We start from the raw sequence: 19,710 nt of genomic DNA on the forward strand, positions 1-19,710 counted from the left end.
GCGTTTCCATGATTTCTTACTCAGCATCACTCAGCATTTACATAATCTCTTAATCAACATCACTCAGCGTTTCCATGATTTCTTACTCAGCATCACTCAGAATTTCCATGATTTCTTTGTCAACATCACTCAGAATTTCCATGATTTCTTTGTCAACATCACTCAGAATTTCCATGATTTCTTACTCAGCATCACTCAGCGTTTCCCATAGCAGTAACAACAGAGTGGGAATAATGGTCCTATAACAGGACATTTATACCTGAGACCTGAGAACTGAGACTTCCTGGACAAGGAACCAAAGCAACCATTGAGCAGCTCCTACTCGATGCCGTGGTCTCATTCACCGGCTGTCGGGACTCCAGGAGGAATGGCCACATAGGCCTACATACCCAAGGCCCTGCTCTTTAGAGTGGTCAGTGGAATGTCAGGGCTTAACCTCTGTGCCCACGCCTTTCTGGGAAAGGTGATGGCATCGAGAGTGCCCTCTGACCATCTAGGAATGCTGATCGAAGGGGTCAGTGTTCTGTAGGCGGACTGCGACTCCGCTCTGCGCTCCCTTTGGCACATGGGCATAAGCTCTGTGCTCCCTTTGGCACAGGGGCATAAGCTCTGCGCTCCCTTTGGCACAGGGGCATAACCTCTGCGCTCCCTTTGGCACAGGGGCATAAGCTCTGCGCTCCCTTTGGCACAGGGGCATAAGCTCTGTGCTCCCTTTGGCACAGGGGCATAAGCTCTGTGCTCCCTTTGGCACAGGGGCATAAGCTCTGTGCTCCCTTTGGCACAGGGGCATAAGCTCTGCGCTCCCTTTGGCACAGGGGCATAAGCTCTGTGCTCCCTTTGGCACAGGGGCATAAGCTCTGTGCTCCCTTTGGCACAGGGGCATAAGCTCTGTGCTCCCTTTGGCACAGGGGCATAAGCTCTGCGCTCCCTTTGGCACAGGGGCATAAGCTCTGTGCTCCCTTTGGCACAGGGGCATAAGCTCTGCGCTCCCTTTGGCACAGGGGTATAAGCTCTGCGCTCCCTTTGGCACAGGGGCATAAGCTCTGCACTCCCTTTGGCACAGGGGCATAAGCTCTGCGCTCCCTTTGGCACAGGGGCATAAGGGGAAGAGCAGTTGTGGGAAACACTGTTTCTCAGAGTATTACAATAGACCAGGATGGCTGGAAGCAGACTTACGTCCTTTATTAAACCCCCCCACATCTAGCTCCTAAGTTCTTACCCCCAACATTCTCAGACTGTTGGCAACATCATACAGCATAAGCTTTTTCATGACATTGAGAGTCTGCTGAGAAAGCGCTTGCCTTTATTAACTGTCTGTACTTGATCCTTTAGATCACATGGCTACAGTTGGACATTACAGTTGGCGGTTAGCCGGCCAAAGTTGGCTTTGTTCTAGCTGTACTTTTTCACTGTTCATCCTAGTAATCCCATCATGATACAATTCATGTATTTCAGTAAAACCTTTAAATGTTTATTTTTGGAATTATACCCAGATAGTTGTAATCTCAAACTGTAATTTATTTTGTTCTATTGGCTCCTAGTCAAGCCACTAAGTGCAGGGCTTGTCGTAGAAATGTGTGTGTTCGTGCTATTATTACATGTTGTCAGAAAGGAGTTCACTTCCACAGTCAATAATGAGCTTGCTCAACGAAAGACCTTTCACTGCATTGAAATGAGGCGTTGATGTGTTTTATCATCTACTCTTTCACTCTCTCCTCCCAGGTTTCTTCTGACTGCTGTGGCGGCTCTGTCCTCCTACTCCATTCACCTGCTGCTCAAATCCTCTGGCATTGTGGGTAAGCTGACCCTCGTCTTCAGTGGACCTAATGCTTGAATGGTGCACGTGTAGCTATGTGTACTGTAGTTATACATGCACATCATAGTTTGATCCAGTGGCAACACTCCAAGAAGTAGGGGTGTGTGACACTATTGCTGAACCATTGAGAGGAGATGATGGTACTACATATGTTGGGCTGCTGCAGTGTCCAGTCACAGGGACAGGGCCAAATGGAGAAAAAGTGATGGCTGGCATAATTACCCTTTTAGCATTCGCATGTCTTGATTGCAGCTTGTATAGATTAGCTTGGGGAAGTAATGTGCTATTACAATGTAATGGATCCCCAATGGCCCAGCATTAAGGATGTTGACAAATCCTTACATATTGTTGTGTGTTCATATTCCGGTATAGGGGCCTAGTATGGAAATAGAGGCCTGGCATGGAAATAGAGGCCTGGCATATTAACTTCTGTAGATAAACCTGTAGATTCTACACTGACTATATAACTAAGTGTTGTTTGATTTACTACCTGGGTGTCCCCTTGTAAAGCTGTGTAATGATGATGTTGCACAACCCTCTTCCTCTTCCAGGGATCCGAGCTTATGAACAACTAGGCTATAGAGCCTTTGGCACCACAGGCAAGATGGCCGCCGGTATCGCCATCACACTACAGAACATCGGAGGTGAGAGGACACTGTGGTCACTGGTCTAGTTTATCTCAACAATACACATCTGTGTGTATTTGTAGTGGTTATAGTGTTATGATGAATCACAAAGCTCAGCAGTAGACAGGCAGGCAGACTGTTTGGTCTTCCTGTTCACTTGGAGTTCATGCCTTCACATTAGCCCCCCCATCCCATTCTCCATATTTATATAGTACTACTAATACAGCTCTCTCTCTCTCTCTCTCTCTCTCTCTCTCTCTCTCTCTCTCTCTCTCTCTCTCTCTCTCTCTCTCTCTCTCTCTCTCTCTCTCTCTCTCTCTCTCTCTCTCTCTCTCTCTCTTTCTCTCTTTCTCTCTTTCTCTCTCTCTCTCTCTCTTTCTCTCTCTGTGTGTGTGTGTATATATGATATGGCAGCGTATTAAGGAGCTAAGGCCAGCTGTCCAGTTAGCTAACAGCTGCTGGCTTGGTTACGTGGTGGTGTGTTGGCTGCCTGCGTGGTCTGATCCCTAGCTTTGACTGAGGCACAGGCAGCACCAGCCAGTAGCCATGTTACCATTGTGTTTCTTACTGTAGCAGTGAAGTGTCTCCTAGTACCACACAGAGAACACATAACACAAAGTACTGTCTGAGAATCATGAATCAGGTTGTTTTAGGTCAAGGCGAGGAATTACACATGGAGAGTAAGAATAGAATAGGAACAGTTTGATCAAATTCAGAATGTAGACATTAATTACATGGACAATGCATGGTCACTTATTCAGTTGGATGTGAGGGCACATGAGGGAATAACCACTTAATAACACATGGGCGGTGCACAATTGGCCCAGCGTCGTCTGGGTTTGGCCGGTGTAGGCCGTCATTGTAAATAAGAATTTGTTCTTAACTGACTTGCCTAGTTAAATAGAAGTTAAATAAAATAAAAATGTGATGAAATGAGGACACATTATGAAGATGAGGATATGTTATGAAATGGGGGGAAACTTTCATTTGCTTTGAGAACTGGTGAATAGCTTTTTATGTTTGTAAATCGTTTTAATAATTCATGCCTTTAGAAAATCTCTTTCCACACTGTGCAGTTTGTTCTATTCTAGACGTCTGTACGTCTTTCTTCAGTCTGTGTTCTTTTCTAGACGTCTGTAAGTCTGTCTTTCCCCAGGTGAATGTTCCATGTGTTGACTGAGTGAGTCACCCATATCTGAAGGTGTTAGCTACATGTCTCGATTAAATGTCACTGACTGTGTCACTCATAGTTACTGTCGGTCTCTACTCCTCACAGCCATGTCCAGCTACCTGTACATCGTCAAGTCTGAGTTCCCATTGGTCATCCAGGCCTTCAGTAGGGCAGACCCCACGGCTGAGTGAGTACTCTTATTGGTCTGTCCACTAGATCTAACATGTCTCTACATTCCAGGCCCACAGTAGGCAAATGTTGCACATATAAAATGCAAGAGTAGAGTGGATGTGATTCCTTATTTTGCATGTAAGTGAGACATGTTTGTTCTATAAAGTATATCAGAATTTTCCACAACGTTGTGCCCTGCTAAACGCCCAGATGAAGGCCCTTTCTGCCTGTGGAGCTGTAGCTGGTAGCTTTGCATGGACCCTGGTTCACCTGGCATTGCCTCGTATTCCAGGTGAGAGGTGGGGCAGGGGTGGGAGCTTGCTGTCTGCTAGACAGAACAGAGAGGACTGTCAGGAATGGCTAGCATATGTCTCTTCGCCCGCCCATAGGTTGCGGTGACAACGCCTCCAAACAGAAGTGTTGTGGTGGTGATGCGGGGAGTGGTGTGTTGGGCGCCCCTACGGTCCCTGGCTGTCTGAAGTGGTTTCCTGCACTGCTTCTCCCTCTGGCTGGATCTAAAAACAAACCCTGGACTGGACACAACAGGGAGTGCTGAGAGCTGAGCCCTGTCCTGCTCTACCTAGCCAGTCAGCCAGCCAGCCAGGCTGCTTTAGGAAACATCACAGCTCCCTTCTCTATTAGCCTGGCCAAAGGGCTCAGCCCTGCATCAAAGCACACTGGCTGTAGTTGACACGGGGGAGTTGAATACATGAAAGAAATGTACAGTAGTGCTGCCAGAAGAGCAGTGAAAATGACTCATATTTATCTCAATGGTGTTGGCATCCTGACAAAGGGAGGTGAGATGAGACGGCTTCTCCATCCGTCCTCTGTGCTCTGGCTTAGAGCCCTCTCTTATCCAGCTAGTCTGATGCTCAGACCATGTGTCTCAGTGGGTTTCTGTGTGTCCTGTAGCTAAGTGGTTGCAGTGTGTTGAACTGTTGTTATGGGTGTGCGTTTCATTTCTGGGAGAGTGCAGGTATTCCTCCATAGGGATATTAGAGTTCTCTGAAGGCCTGTCATCACCCTTTGTTGTTGATGAGGAGAGGTGTGACAGGATCAGATTGTGACTTGCGTGTGTGTGTGTGTGTGTGTGTGTGTGTGTGTGTGTGTGTGTGTGTGTGTGTGTGTGTGTGTGTGTGTTTTGGGGTAAGGATTAAGCACATATCAAGCAAACACACATACACACATTCTCAGGTGACAGCTGAGAGCTGTCTGGACTGGGGTGGCAGCCTCAGTTCAGGTCACACTAAAGGACAGGTCAACTCAGGCACAAACACATAGACAGGAATCTTTATGTCCAGACATTTATACAGTACACACACAACAGTATGCACACACAACAGCACTAACACACAACAGCACGCACACACACACACACACACACACACACACAACAGTACACACACAACAGTAGGCACACAACAGTACGCACACACAACAGTAAGCACACGCAACAGTATGCACACGCAACAGCATGCACACACAACAGCATGCACACACCCATACTTCTTTAGCTCCCTCTATACATACATGGTCAGTACATCATATTCTCTGGTTTCAGGTGCTTTTACATTTGTGGCGTCAGGGTTTGTTTATGGCCCAAGGTTCTTTAAATAGAAATGGGTTTACAGTGATTCATACAGTGTGTCTGACTGAATAAGTGCCTGTCACTCACTCTCACACAGAATAGTAGAGGCTACATGAAGGAAGAGGATAGTAGAGGGCTACATATGAAGGAAGAGGATAGTAGAGGGCTACATGTGAAGGAAGAGGATAGTAGATGGCTACATATGAAGGAAGAGGATAGTAGAGGGCTACATGAAGGAAGAGGATAGTAGAGGGCTACATATGAAGGAAGAGGATAGTAGAGGGCTACATATGAAGGAAGAGGATAGCAGAGGGCTACATGTGAAGGAAGAGGATAGTAGAGGGCTACATGAAGGAAGAGGATAGTAGAGGGCTACATGAAGGAAGAGGATAGTAGAGGGCTACATATGAAGGAAGAGGATAGTAGAGGGCTACATATGAAGGAAGAGGATAGTAGAGGGCTACATGTGAAGGAAGAGGATAGTAGATGGCTACATATGAAGGAAGAGGATAGTAGAGGGCTACATGTGAAGGAAGAGGATAGTAGATGGCTACATATGAAGGAAGAGGATAGTAGAGGGCTACATGTGAAGGAAGAGGATAGTAGATGGCTACATATGAAGGAAGAGGATAGTAGAGGGCTACATGAAGGAAGACGATAGTAGAGGGCTACATATGAAGGAAGAGGATAGTAGAGGGCTACATATGAAGGAAGAGGATAGCAGAGGGCTACATGTGAAGGAATAGGATAGTAGAGGGCTACATGAAGGAAGAGGATAGTAGAGGGCTACATGAAGGAAGAGGATAGTAGAGGGCTACATATGAAGGAAGAGGATAGTAGAGGGCTACATATGAAGGAAGAGGATAGTAGAGGGCTACATATGAAGGAAGAGGATAGTAGAGGGCTACATATGAAGGAAGAGGATAGTAGAGGGCTACATGAAGGAAGAGGATAGTAGAGGGCTACATGGAGGAAGAGGATAGTAGAGGCTACATGAAGGAAGAGGATAGTAGAGGGCTACATATGAAGGAAGAGGATAGTAGAGGGCTACATGGAGGAAGAGGATAGTAGAGGGCTACATATGAAGGAAGAGGATAGTAGAGGGCTACATGAAGGAAGAGGATAGTAGAGGGCTACATATGAAGGAAGAGGATAGTAGAGGGCTACATATGAAGGAAGAGGATAGTAGAGGGCTACATGTGAAGGAAGAGGATAGTAGAGGGCTACATATGAAGGAAGAGGATAGCAGAGGGCTACATGTGAAGGAAGAGGATAGTAGAGGGCTACATGTGAAGGAAGAGGATAGTAGAGGGCTACATATGAAGGAAGAGGATAGTAGAGGACTACATGTGAAGGAAAAGGATAGTAGAGGACTACATGTGAAGGAAGAGGATAGTAGAGGGCTACATATGAAGGAAGAGGATAGTAGAGGCTACACATGAAGGAAGAGGATAGTAGAGGGCTACATATGAAGGAAGAGGATAGTAGAGGGCTACATATGAAGGAAGAGGATAGTAGAGGGCTACATATGAAGGAAGAGGATAGTAGAGGGCTACATATGAAGGAAGAGGATAGTAGAGGGCTACATATGAAGGAAGAGGATAGTAGAGGCTACACATGAAGGAAGAGGATAGTAGAGGGCTACATATGAAGGAAGAGGATAGTAGAGGGCTACATATGAAGGAAGAGGATAGTAGAGGGCTACATATGAAGGAAGAGGATAGTAGAGGGCTACATATGAAGGAAGAGGATAGTAGAGGCTACACATGAAGGAAGAGGATAGTAGAGGCTACACATGAAGGAAGAGGATAGTAGAAGCTACACATGAAGAAAGATGATAGTAGAGGGCTACATATGAAGGAAGAGGATAGTAGAGGGCTACATATGAAGGAAGAGGATAGTAGAGGCTACATATGAAGGAAGAGGATAGTAGAGGGCTACATATGAAGGAAGAGGATAGTAGAGGGCTACATGTGAAGGAAGAGGATAGTAGAGGGCTACATGTGAAGGAAGAGGATAGTAGAGGGCTACATGTGAAGGAAGAGGATAGTAGAGGGCTACATGTGAAGGAAGAGGATAGTAGAGGGCTACATGTGAAGGAAGAGGATAGTAGAGGCTACATGTGAAGGAAGAGGATAGTAGAGGGCTACATGTGAAGGAAGAGGATAGTAGAGGCCTACATGTGAAGGAAGAGGATAGTAGAGGGCTACATGTGAAGGAAGAGGATAGTAGAGGGCTACATGAAGGAAGAGGATAGTAGAGGACTACATATGAAGGAAGAGGATAGTAGAGGGCTACATATGAAGGAAGAGGATAGTAGAGGGCTACATGAAGGAAGAGGATAGCAGAGGGCTACATGAAAGAAGAGGATAGCAGAGGGCTACACATGAAGGAAGAGGATAGCAGAGGGCTACACATGAAGGAAGAGGATAGCAGAGGGCTACATATGAAGGAAGAGGATAGCAGAGGGCTACATATGAAGGAAGAGGATAGCAGAGGGCTACATATGAAGTAAGAGGATAGCAGAGGGCTACATATGAAGGAAGAGGATAGCAGAGGGCTACATATGAAGGAAGAGGATAGCAGAGGGCTACATATGAAGGAAGAGGATAGCAGAGGGCTACATATGAAGGAAGAGGATAGCAGAGGGCTACATATGAAGGGAGAGGATAGCAGAGGGCTACATATGAAGGAAGAGGATAGCAGAGGGCCACATATGAAGGAGGAGGATAGCAGAGGGCTACATATGAAGGAAGAGGATAGCAGAGGGCTACATATGAAGGAAGAGGATAGCAGAGGGCTACATATGAAGGAAGAGGATAGCAGAGGGCTACATATGAAGGAAGAGGATAGCAGAGGGCTACATATGAAGGAAGAGGATAGCAGAGGGCTACATATGAAGGAATAGGATAGCAGAGGGCTACATGTGAAGGAAGAGGATAGCAGAGGGCTACATATGAAGGAAGAGGATAGCAGAGGGCTACATATGAAGGAAGAGGATAGCAGAGGGCTACATATGAAGGAAGAGGATAGTAGAGGCTACACATGAAGGAAGAGGATAGTAGAGGGCTACACATGAAGGAAGAGGATAGTAAAGGCTACACATGAAGAGTGGGGTAACATCTCACAGCAAGAACTGGTGAATATGGTGCAGTCCATGAGGAGGAAAGGTACTGCAGTACTTAATGCAGCTGGTGGCCACACCAGATACTGACTGTTACTTTTGATTTTGACTCCCCCTTTGTTCAGGGACACATTATTCCATTTCTGTTCGTCACATGTCTGTGGAACTTGTTCAGTTTATGTCTCAGTTGTTGAATCTTATATTCATACAAATATCTACACATGTTAAGTTTGCTTATTATAAACGCAGTTGACAGTGAGAGGACGTTTCTTTTTTTGTTGAGTTTAGCTTGTTCCCTTGTGGTTATTTATTGTAACTAGCGTGTTCCCTTGGTGTTAATGTTACTAGCTTGTTCCCTTGTGGTTATTTATTGTAACTAGCTTGTTACCTTGGTGATAATGTAACTAGCTTGTTACCTTGGTGTTAATGTTACTATTTTGTTCCCTTGATGTTAATGTTACTAACGTGTTCCCTTGTGGTTATTTATTGTAACTAGCTTGTTCCCTTGGTGTTAATGTTACCAGCTTGTTCCCTTGGTGTTAATGTTACCAGCTTGTTCCCTTGGTGTTAATGTTACCAGCTTGTTCCCATGGTGATAATGTTACTAGCTTGTTCCCTTGGTGTTAATGTTACTAGCTTGTTCCCTTGGTGTTAATGTTACTAGCTTGTTCCCTTGGTGTTAATGTTACCAGCTTGTTCCCTTGGTGTTAATGTTACCAGCTTGTTCCCTTGGTGATAATATAACTAGCTTGTTCCCTTGGTGATAATGTAACTAGCTTGTTCCCTTGGTGTTAATGTTACCAGCTTGTTCCCTTGGTGTTAATGTTACCAGCTTGTTCCCTTGGTGTTAATGTTACTAGCTTGTTCCCTTGGTGATAATATAACTAGCTTGTTCCCATGGTGTTCATGTTATTAGCTTGTTCCCTTGGTGTTAACTAGCTTGTTCCCTTGGTGTTAATGTTACCAGCTTGTTCCCTTGGTGTTAATGTTACCAGCTTGTTCCCTTGGTGTTAATGTTACCAGCTTGTTCCCTTGGTGTTAATGTTACCAGCTTGTTCCCTTGGTGATAATATAACTAGCTTGTTCCCTTGGTGATAATGTAACTAGCTTGTTCCCTTGGTGTTAATGTTACTAGCTTGTTCCCTTGGTGTTAATGTTACTAGCTTGTTCCCTTGGTGTTAATGTTACTAGCTTGTTCCCTTGGTGTTAATGTTACTAGCTTGTTCCCTTGGTGATAATATAACTAGCTTGTTCCCTTGGTGTTAATGTTACTAGCTTGTTCCCTTGGTGATAATATAACTAGCTTGTTCCCTTGGTGATAATATAACTAGCTTGTTCCCTTGGTGTTAATGTTACTAGCTTGTTCCCTTGGTGTTAATGTTACCAGCTTGTTCCCTTGGTGTTAATGTTACTAGCTTGTTCCCTTGGTGTTAATGTTACCAGCTTGTTCCCTTGGTGATAATATAACTAGCTTGTTCCCTTGGTGTTAATGTTACTAGCTTGTTCCCTTGGTGTTAATGTTACTAGCTTGTTCCCTTGGTGTTAATGTAACTAGCTTGTTCCCTTGGTGTTAATGTTACTAGCTTGTTCCCTTAGTGTTAATGTTACCAGCTTGTTCCCATGGTGATAATATAACTAGCTTGTTCCCTTGGTGTTAATGTTACTAGCTTGTTCCCATGGTGATAATATAACTAGCTTGTTCCCATGGTGATAATATAACTAGCTTGTTCCCTTGGTGTTAATGTTACTAGCTTGTTCCCATGGTGATAATATAACCAGCTTGTTCCCTTGGTGTTAATGTTACCAGCTTGTTCCCATGGTGATAATATAACTAGCTTGTTCCCTTGGTGTTAATGTTACCAGCTTGTTCCCTTGGTGTTAATGTTACTAGCTTGTTCCCATGGTGATAATATAACTAGCTTGTTCCCATGGTGATAATATAACTAGCTTGTTCCCTTGGTGTTAATGTTACTAGCTTGTTCCCTTGGTGTTAATGTTACTAGCTTGTTCCCTTGGTGTTAAGGTTACTAGCTTGTTCCCATGGTGATAATATAACTAGCTTGTTCCCTTGGTGTTAATGTTACTAGCTTGTTCCCATGGTGATAATATAACTAGCTTGTTCCCTTGGTGTTAATGTTACCAGCTTGTTCCCTTTGTGTTAATGTTACTAGCTTGTTCCCATGGTGATAATATAACTAGCTTGTTCCCTTGGTGTTAATGTTACTAGCTTGTTCCCATGGTGATAATATAACTAGCTTGTTCCCTTGGTGGTAATGTTACTAGCTTGTTCCCATGGTGATAATATAACTAGCTTGTTCCCTTGGTGTTAATGTTACTAGCTTGTTCCCATGGTGATATAACTAGCTTGTTCCCTTGGTGTTAATGTTATTAGCTTGTTCCCATGGTGATAATGTTACTAGCTTGTTCCCATGGTGATAATATAACTAGCTTGTTCCCTTGGTGTTAATGTTATTAGCTTGTTCCCATGGTGATAATATAACTAGCTTGTTCCCTTGGTGTTAATGTTACTAGCTTGTTCCCATGGTGATAATATAACTAGCTTGTTCCCTTGGTGTTAATGTTACTAGCTTGTTCCCATGGTGATAATATAACTAGCTTGTTCCCATGGTGATAATATAACTAGCTTGTTCCCTTGGTGTTAATGTTACTAGCTTGTTCCCATGGTGATAATATAACCAGCTTGTTCCCTTGGTGTTAATGTTACCAGCTTGTTCCCATGGTGATAATATAACTAGCTTGTTCCCTTGGTGTTAATGTTACCAGCTTGTTCCCTTGGTGTTAATGTTACCAGCTTGTTCCCTTGGTGTTAATGTTACTAGCTTGTTCCCTTGGTGTTAATGTTACTAGCTTGTTCCCTTGGTGTTAATATAACTAGCTTGTTCCCTTGGTGTTAATGTTACTAGCTTGTTCCCTTGGTGTTAATGTTACCAGCTTGTTCCCTTGGTGTTAATGTAACTAGCTTGTTCCCTTGGTGTTAATGTTACCAGCTTGTTCCCTTGGTGTTAATGTTACCAGCTTGTTCCCTTGGTGTTAATGTTATTAGCTTGTTCCCTTGGTGTTAATGTTACTAGCTTGTTCCCTTGGTGTTAATGTTACTAGCTTGTTCCCTTGGTGTTAATGTTACTAGCTTGTTCCCTTGGTGTTAATGTTACTAGCTTGTTCCCTTGGTGTTAATGTTACCAGCTTGTTCCCATGGTGATAATATAACTAGCTTGTTCCCTTGGTGTTAATGTTATTAGCTTGTTCCCATGGTGATAATGTTACTAGCTTGTTCCCATGGTGATAATATAACTAGCTTGTTCCCTTGGTGTTAATGTTATTAGCTTGTTCCCATGGTGATAATGTCACTAGCTTGTTCCCATGGTGATAATATAACTAGCTTGTTCCCATGGTGTTAATGTTACCAGCTTGTTCCCTTGGTGTTAATGTTACCAGCTTGTTCCCTTGGTGTTAATGTTACCAGCTTGTTCCCTTGGTGTTAATGTTACTAGCTTGTTCCCTTGGTGTTAATGTTACTAGCTTGTTCCCTTGGTGTTAATGTTACTAGCTTGTTCCCTTGGTGTTAATGTTACTAGCTTGTTCCCTTGGTGTTAATGTTACCAGCTTGTTCCCATGGTGATAATATAACTAGCTTGTTCCCTTGGTGTTAATGTTATTAGCTTGTTCCCATGGTGATAATGTTACTATGTTGTTCCCATGGTGATAATATAACTAGCTTGTTCCCTTGGTGTTAATGTTATTAGCTTGTTCCCATGGTGATAATGTCACTAGCTTGTTCCCATGGTGATAATATAACTAGCTTGTTCCCATGGTGTTAATGTTACTAGCTTGTTCCCTTGGTGTTAATGTTACTAGCTTGTTCCCATGGTGATAATATAACTAGCTTGTTCCCTTGGTGTTAATGTTACTAGCTTGTTCCCATGGTGATAATATAACCAGCTTGTTCCCTTGGTGTTAATGTTACCAGCTTGTTCCCTTGGTGTTAATGTTACCAGCTTGTTCCCATGGTGATAATGTTACCAGCTTGTTCCCTTGGTGTTAATGTTACCAGCTTGTTCCCTTGGTGTTAATGTTACCAGCTTGTTCCCATGGTGATAATGTTACTAGCTTGTTCCCTTGGTGTTAATGTTACCAGCTTGTTCCCTTGGTGTTAATGTTACCAGCTTGTTCCCTTGGTGTTAATGTTACCAGCTTGTTCCCTTGGTGTTAATGTTACCAGCTTGTTCCCTTGGTGTTAATGTTACCAGCTTGTTCCCTTGGTGTTAATGTTACCAGCTTGTTCCCTTGGTGTTAATGTTACCAGCTTGTTCCCTTGGTGTTAATGTTACTAGCTTGTTCCCATGGTGATAATATAACTAGCTTGTTCCCATGGTGATAATATAACTAGCTTGTTCCCTTGGTGTTAATGTTACTAGCTTGTTCCCTTGGTGTTAGTGTTACTAGCTTGTTCCCTTGGTGTTAATGTTACTAGCTTGTTCCCATGGTGATAATATAACTAGCTTGTTCCCTTGGTGTTAATGTTACTAGCTTGTTCCCATGGTGATAATATAACTAGCTTGTTCCCTTGGTGTTAATGTTACCAGCTTGTTCCCTTAGTGTTAATGTTACTAGCTTGTTCCCATGGTGATAATATAACTAGCTTGTTCCCTTGGTGTTAATGTTACTAGCTTGTTCCCATGGTGATAATATTACTAGCTTGTTCCCTTGGTGTTAATGTTACTAGCTTGTTCCCATGGTGATAATATAACTAGCTTGTTCCCTTGGTGTTAATGTTACTAGCTTGTTCCCATGGTGATAATATAACTAGCTTGTTCCCTTGGTGTTAATGTTACTAGCTTGTTCCCTTGGTGTTAATGTTACTAGCTTGTTCCCATGGTGATAATATAACTAGCTTGTTCCCTTGGTGTTAATGTTACTAGCTTGTTCCCATGGTGATAATATAACTAGCTTGTTCCCTTGGTGTTAATGTTACCAGCTTGTTCCCTTGGTGTTAATGTTACCAGCTTGTTCCCTTGGTGTTAATGTTACCAGCTTGTTCCCTTGGTGTTAATGTTACCAGCTTGTTCCCTTGGTGTTAATGTTACCAGCTTGTTCCCATGGTGATAATGTTACTAGCTTGTTCCCTTGGTGTTAATGTTACCAGCTTGTTCCCTTGGTGTTAATGTTACCAGCTTGTTCCCTTGGTGTTAATGTTACTAGCTTGTTCCCTTGGTGTTAATGTTACTAGCTTGTTCCCTTGGTGTTAATGTTACCAGCTTGTTCCCTTGGTGTTAATGTTACCAGCTTGTTCCCTTGGTGTTAATGTTACCAGCTTGTTCCCTTGGTGTTAATGTTACCAGCTTGTTCCCTTGGTGTTAATGTTACTAGCTTGTTCCCTTGGTGTTAATGTTACCAGCTTGTTCCCATGGTGATAATATAACTAGCTTGTTCCCTTGGTGTTAATGTTAACAGCTTGTTCCCTTGGTGTTAATGTTACTAGCTTGTTCCCATGGTGATAATATAACTAGCTTGTTCCCATGGTGATAATATAACTAGCTTGTTCCCTTGGTGTTAATGTTACTATCTTGTTCCCTTGGTGTTAATGTTACTAGCTTGTTCCCTTGGTGTTAATGTTACTAGCTTGTTCCCTTAGTGTTAATGTTACTAGCTTGTTCCCATGGTGATAATATAACTAGCTTGTTCCCTTGGTGTTAATGTTACTAGCTTGTTCCCATGGTGATAATATAACTAGCTTGTTCCCTTGGTGTTAATGTTACTAGCTTGTTCCCATGGTGATAATATAACTAGCTTGTTCCCTTGGTGTTAATGGTACTAGCTTGTTCCCATGGTGATAATATTACTAGCTTGTTCCCTTGGTGTTAATGTTACTAGCTTGTTCCCATGGTGATAATATATCTAGCGTGTTCCCTTGGTGTTAATGTTACTAGCTTGTTCCCATGGTGATAATATAACTAGCTGTGTTCCCTTGGTGTTAATGTTACTAGCTTGTTCCCATGGTGATATAACTAGCTTGTTCCCTTGGTGTTAATGTTATTAGCTTGTTCCCATGGTGATAATGTTACTAGCTTGTTCCCATGGTGATAATATAACTAGCTGTGTTCCCTTGGTGTTAATGTTACTAGCTTGTTCCCATGGTGATATAACTAGCTTGTTCCCTTGGTGTTAATGTTATTAGCTTGTTCCCATGGTGATAATGTCACTAGCTTGTTCCCATGGTGATAATATAACTAGCTTGTTCCCATGGTGTTAATGTTACTAGCTTGTTCCCTTGGTGTTAATGTTACTAGCTTGTTCCCATGGTGATAATATAACTAGCTTGTTCCCTTGGTGTTAATGTTACTAGCTTGTTCCCATGGTGATAATATAACTAGCTTGTTCCCTTGGTGTTAATGTTACTAGCTTGTTCCCATGGTGATAATATAACTAGCTTGTTCCCTTGGTGTTAATGTTATTAGCTTGTTCCCATGGTGATAATGTTACTAGCTTGTTCCCATGGTGATAATATAACTAGCTTGTTCCCTTGGTGTTAATGTTATTAGCTTGTTTCCATGGTGATAATGTTACTAGCTTGTTCCCATGGTGATAATATAACTAGCTTGTTCCCTTGGTGTTAATGTTACTAGCTTGTTCCCTTGGTGTTAATGTCACTAGCTTGTTCCCATGGTGATAATATAACTAGCTTGTTCCCTTGGTGTTAATGTTACTAGCTTGTTCCCTTGGTGTTATTGTTATTAGCTTGTTCCCTTGGTGTTATTGTTATTAGCTTGTTCCCTTGGTGTTATTGTTATTAGCTTGTTCCCTTGGTGTTAATATAACTAGCTTGTTCCCTTGGTGTTAATGTTACCAGCTTGTTCCCTTGGTGTTAATGTCACTAGCTTGTTCCCTTGGTGTTAATGTCACTAGCTTGTTCCCATGGTGATAATGTTATTAGCTTGTTCCCTTGGTGATAATGTTATTAGCTTGTTCCCTTGGTGTTAATGTTACTAGCTTGTTCCCTTGGTGTTAATGTTACTAGCTTGTTCCCATGGTGATAATATAACTAGCTTGTTCCCATGGTGTTAATGTCACTAGCTTGTTCCCATGGTGATAATGTTATTAGCTTGTTCCCTTGGTGATAATGTTATTAGCTTGTTCCCATGGTGATAATATAACTAGCTTGTTCCCTTGGTGTTAATGTTACCAGCTTGTTCCCTTGGTGATATAACTAGCTTGTTCCCTTGGTGTTAATGTTATTAGCTTGTTCCCATGGTGATAATGTTACTAGCTTGTTCCCATGGTGATAATATAACTAGCTTGTTCCCTTGGTGTTAATGTTATTAGCTTGTTCCCATGGTGATAATATAACTAGCTTGTTCCCTTGGTGTTAATGTTACTAGCTTGTTCCCATGGTGATAATGTAACTAGCTTGTTCCCTTGGTGTTAATGTTACTAGCTTGTTCCCATGGTGATAATATAACTAGCTTGTTCCCATGGTGATAATATAACTAGCTTGTTCCCTTGGTGTTAATGTTACTAGCTTGTTCCCATGGTGATAATATAACCAGCTTGTTCCCTTGGTGTTAATGTTACCAGCTTGTTCCCATGGTGATAATATAACTAGCTTGTTCCCTTGGTGTTAATGTTACCAGCTTGTTCCCTTGGTGTTAATGTTACCAGCTTGTTCCCTTGGTGTTAATGTTACTAGCTTGTTCCCTTGGTGTTAATGTTACTAGCTTGTTCCCTTGGTGTTAATATAACTAGCTTGTTCCCTTGGTGTTAATGTTACTAGCTTGTTCCCTTGGTGTTAATGTTACCAGCTTGTTCCCTTGGTGTTAATGTTACCAGCTTGTTCCCTTGGTGTTAATGTTACCAGCTTGTTCCCTTGGTGTTAATGTTATTAGCTTGTTCCCTTGGTGTTAATGTTACTAGCTTGTTCCCTTGGTGTTAATGTTACTAGCTTGTTCCCTTGGTGTTAATGTTACTAGCTTGTTCCCTTGGTGTTAATGTTACTAGCTTGTTCCCTTGGTGTTAATGTTACCAGCTTGTTCCCATGGTGATAATATAACTAGCTTGTTCCCTTGGTGTTAATGTTATTAGCTTGTTCCCATGGTGATAATGTTACTAGCTTGTTCCCATGGTGATAATATAACTAGCTTGTTCCCTTGGTGTTAATGTTATTAGCTTGTTCCCATGGTGATAATGTCACTAGCTTGTTCCCATGGTGATAATATAACTAGCTTGTTCCCATGGTGTTAATGTTACCAGCTTGTTCCCTTGGTGTTAATGTTACCAGCTTGTTCCCTTGGTGTTAATGTTACCAGCTTGTTCCCTTGGTGTTAATGTTACTAGCTTGTTCCCTTGGTGTTAATGTTACTAGCTTGTTCCCTTGGTGTTAATGTTACCAGCTTGTTCCCATGGTGATAATATAACTAGCTTGTTCCCTTGGTGTTAATGTTATTAGCTTGTTCCCATGGTGATAATGTTACTATGTTGTTCCCATGGTGATAATATAACTAGCTTGTTCCCTTGGTGTTAATGTTATTAGCTTGTTCCCATGGTGATAATGTCACTAGCTTGTTCCCATGGTGATAATATAACTAGCTTGTTCCCATGGTGTTAATGTTACCAGCTTGTTCCCTTGGTGTTAATGTTACCAGCTTGTTCCCTTGGTGTTAATGTTACTAGCTTGTTCCCTTGGTGTTAATGTTACTAGCTTGTTCCCTTGGTGTTAATGTTACTAGCTTGTTCCCTTGGTGTTAATGTTACCAGCTTGTTCCCATGGTGATAATATAACTAGCTTGTTCCCTTGGTGTTAATGTTATTAGCTTGTTCCCATGGTGATAATGTTACTATGTTGTTCCCATGGTGATAATATAACTAGCTTGTTCCCTTGGTGTTAATGTTATTAGCTTGTTCCCATGGTGATAATGTCACTAGCTTGTTCCCATGGTGATAATATAACTAGCTTGTTCCCATGGTGTTAATGTTACTAGCTTGTTCCCTTGGTGTTAATGTTACTAGCTTGTTCCCATGGTGATAATATAACTAGCTTGTTCCCTTGGTGTTAATGTTACTAGCTTGTTCCCATGGTGATAATATAACCAGCTTGTTCCCTTGGTGTTAATGTTACCAGCTTGTTCCCTTGGTGTTAATGTTACCAGCTTGTTCCCTTGGTGTTAATGTTACCAGCTTGTTCCCTTGGTGTTAATGTTACCAGCTTGTTCCCTTGGTGTTAATGTTACCAGCTTGTTCCCATGGTGATAATGTTACTAGCTTGTTCCCTTGGTGTTAATGTTACCAGCTTGTTCCCTTGGTGTTAATGTTACCAGCTTGTTCCCTTGGTGTTAATGTTACCAGCTTGTTCCCTTGGTGTTAATGTTACTAGCTTGTTCCCTTGGTGTTAATGTTACCAGCTTGTTCCCTTGGTGTTAATGTTACCAGCTTGTTCCCTTGGTGTTAATGTTACCAGCTTGTTCCCTTGGTGTTAATGTTAACAGCTTGTTCCCTTGGTGTTAATGTTACTAGCTTGTTCCCTTGGTGTTAATGTTACTAGCTTGTTCCCTTGGTGTTAATGTTACCAGCTTGTTCCCATGGTGATAATATAACTAGCTTGTTCCCTTGGTGTTAATGTTACCAGCTTGTTCCCTTGGTGTTAATGTTACTAGCTTGTTCCCATGGTGATAATATAACTAGCTTGTTCCCATGGTGATAATATAACTAGCTTGTTCCCTTGGTGTTAATGTTACTATCTTGTTCCCTTGGTGTTAATGTTACTAGCTTGTTCCCTTGGTGTTAATGTTACTAGCTTGTTCCCTTAGTGTTAATGTTACTAGCTTGTTCCCATGGTGATAATATAACTAGCTTGTTCCCTTGGTGTTAATGTTACTAGCTTGTTCCCATGGTGATAATATAACTAGCTTGTTCCCTTGGTGTTAATGTTACTAGCTTGTTCCCATGGTGATAATATAACTAGCTTGTTCCCTTGGTGTTAATGGTACTAGCTTGTTCCCATGGTGATAATATTACTAGCTTGTTCCCTTGGTGTTAATGTTACTATCTTGTTCCCTTGGTGTTAATGTTACTAGCTTGTTCCCTTGGTGTTAATGTTACTAGCTTGTTCCCTTAGTGTTAATGTTACTAGCTTGTTCCCATGGTGATAATATAACTAGCTTGTTCCCTTGGTGTTAATGTTACTAGCTTGTTCCCATGGTGATAATATAACTAGCTTGTTCCCTTGGTGTTAATGTTACTAGCTTGTTCCCATGGTGATAATATAACTAGCTTGTTCCCTTGGTGTTAATGGTACTAGCTTGTTCCCATGGTGATAATATTACTAGCTTGTTCCCTTGGTGTTAATGTTACTAGCTTGTTCCCATGGTGATAATATATCTAGCGTGTTCCCTTGGTGTTAATGTTACTAGCTTGTTCCCATGGTGATAATATAACTAGCTGTGTTCCCTTGGTGTTAATGTTACTAGCTTGTTCCCATGGTGATATAACTAGCTTGTTCCCTTGGTGTTAATGTTATTAGCTTGTTCCCATGGTGATAATGTTACTAGCTTGTTCCCATGGTGATAATATAACTAGCTGTGTTCCCTTGGTGTTAATGTTACTAGCTTGTTCCCATGGTGATATAACTAGCTTGTTCCCTTGGTGTTAATGTTATTAGCTTGTTCCCATGGTGATAATGTTACTAGCTTGTTCCCATGGTGATAATATAACTAGCTTGTTCCCTTGGTGTTAATGTTATTAGCTTGTTCCCATGGTGATAATGTCACTAGCTTGTTCCCATGGTGATAATATAACTAGCTTGTTCCCATGGTGTTAATGTTACTAGCTTGTTCCCTTGGTGTTAATGTTACTAGCTTGTTCCCATGGTGATAATATAACTAGCTTGTTCCCTTGGTGTTAATGTTACTAGCTTGTTCCCATGGTGATAATATAACTAGCTTGTTCCCTTGGTGTTAATGTTACTAGCTTGTTCCCATGGTGATAATATAACTAGCTTGTTCCCTTGGTGTTAATGTTATTAGCTTGTTCCCATGGTGATAATGTTACTAGCTTGTTCCCATGGTGATAATATAACTAGCTTGTTCCCTTGGTGTTAATGTTATTAGCTTGTTTCCATGGTGATAATGTTACTAGCTTGTTCCCATGGTGATAATATAACTAGCTTGTTCCCTTGGTGTTAATGTTACTAGCTTGTTCCCTTGG

The 19,710-nt window shown here is 42.1% G+C and overlaps 1 protein-coding gene across 2 annotated transcripts in view; it reads left to right on the plus strand.

Annotated features, from left to right (window-relative positions):
* Positions 1-19,710, plus strand: part of LOC139554787 (sodium-coupled neutral amino acid transporter 3-like) — a 67,993-nt gene that overhangs the window by 30,865 nt on the left and 17,418 nt on the right. For both annotated transcript variants that reach the window (XM_071367939.1, XM_071367947.1), the window contains exons 6-8: positions 1,723-1,796; positions 2,368-2,460; positions 3,719-3,800. In XM_071367939.1, the coding sequence (XP_071224040.1) occupies positions 1,723-1,796; positions 2,368-2,460; positions 3,719-3,800 (249 nt within the window). The remainder of the gene's footprint in view (positions 1-1,722; positions 1,797-2,367; positions 2,461-3,718; positions 3,801-19,710) is intronic.

The sequence above is a fragment of the Salvelinus alpinus genome, chromosome 2, assembly GCF_045679555.1.
Source record: "Salvelinus alpinus chromosome 2, SLU_Salpinus.1, whole genome shotgun sequence".
NCBI lineage: Eukaryota > Metazoa > Chordata > Actinopteri > Salmoniformes > Salmonidae > Salvelinus > Salvelinus alpinus.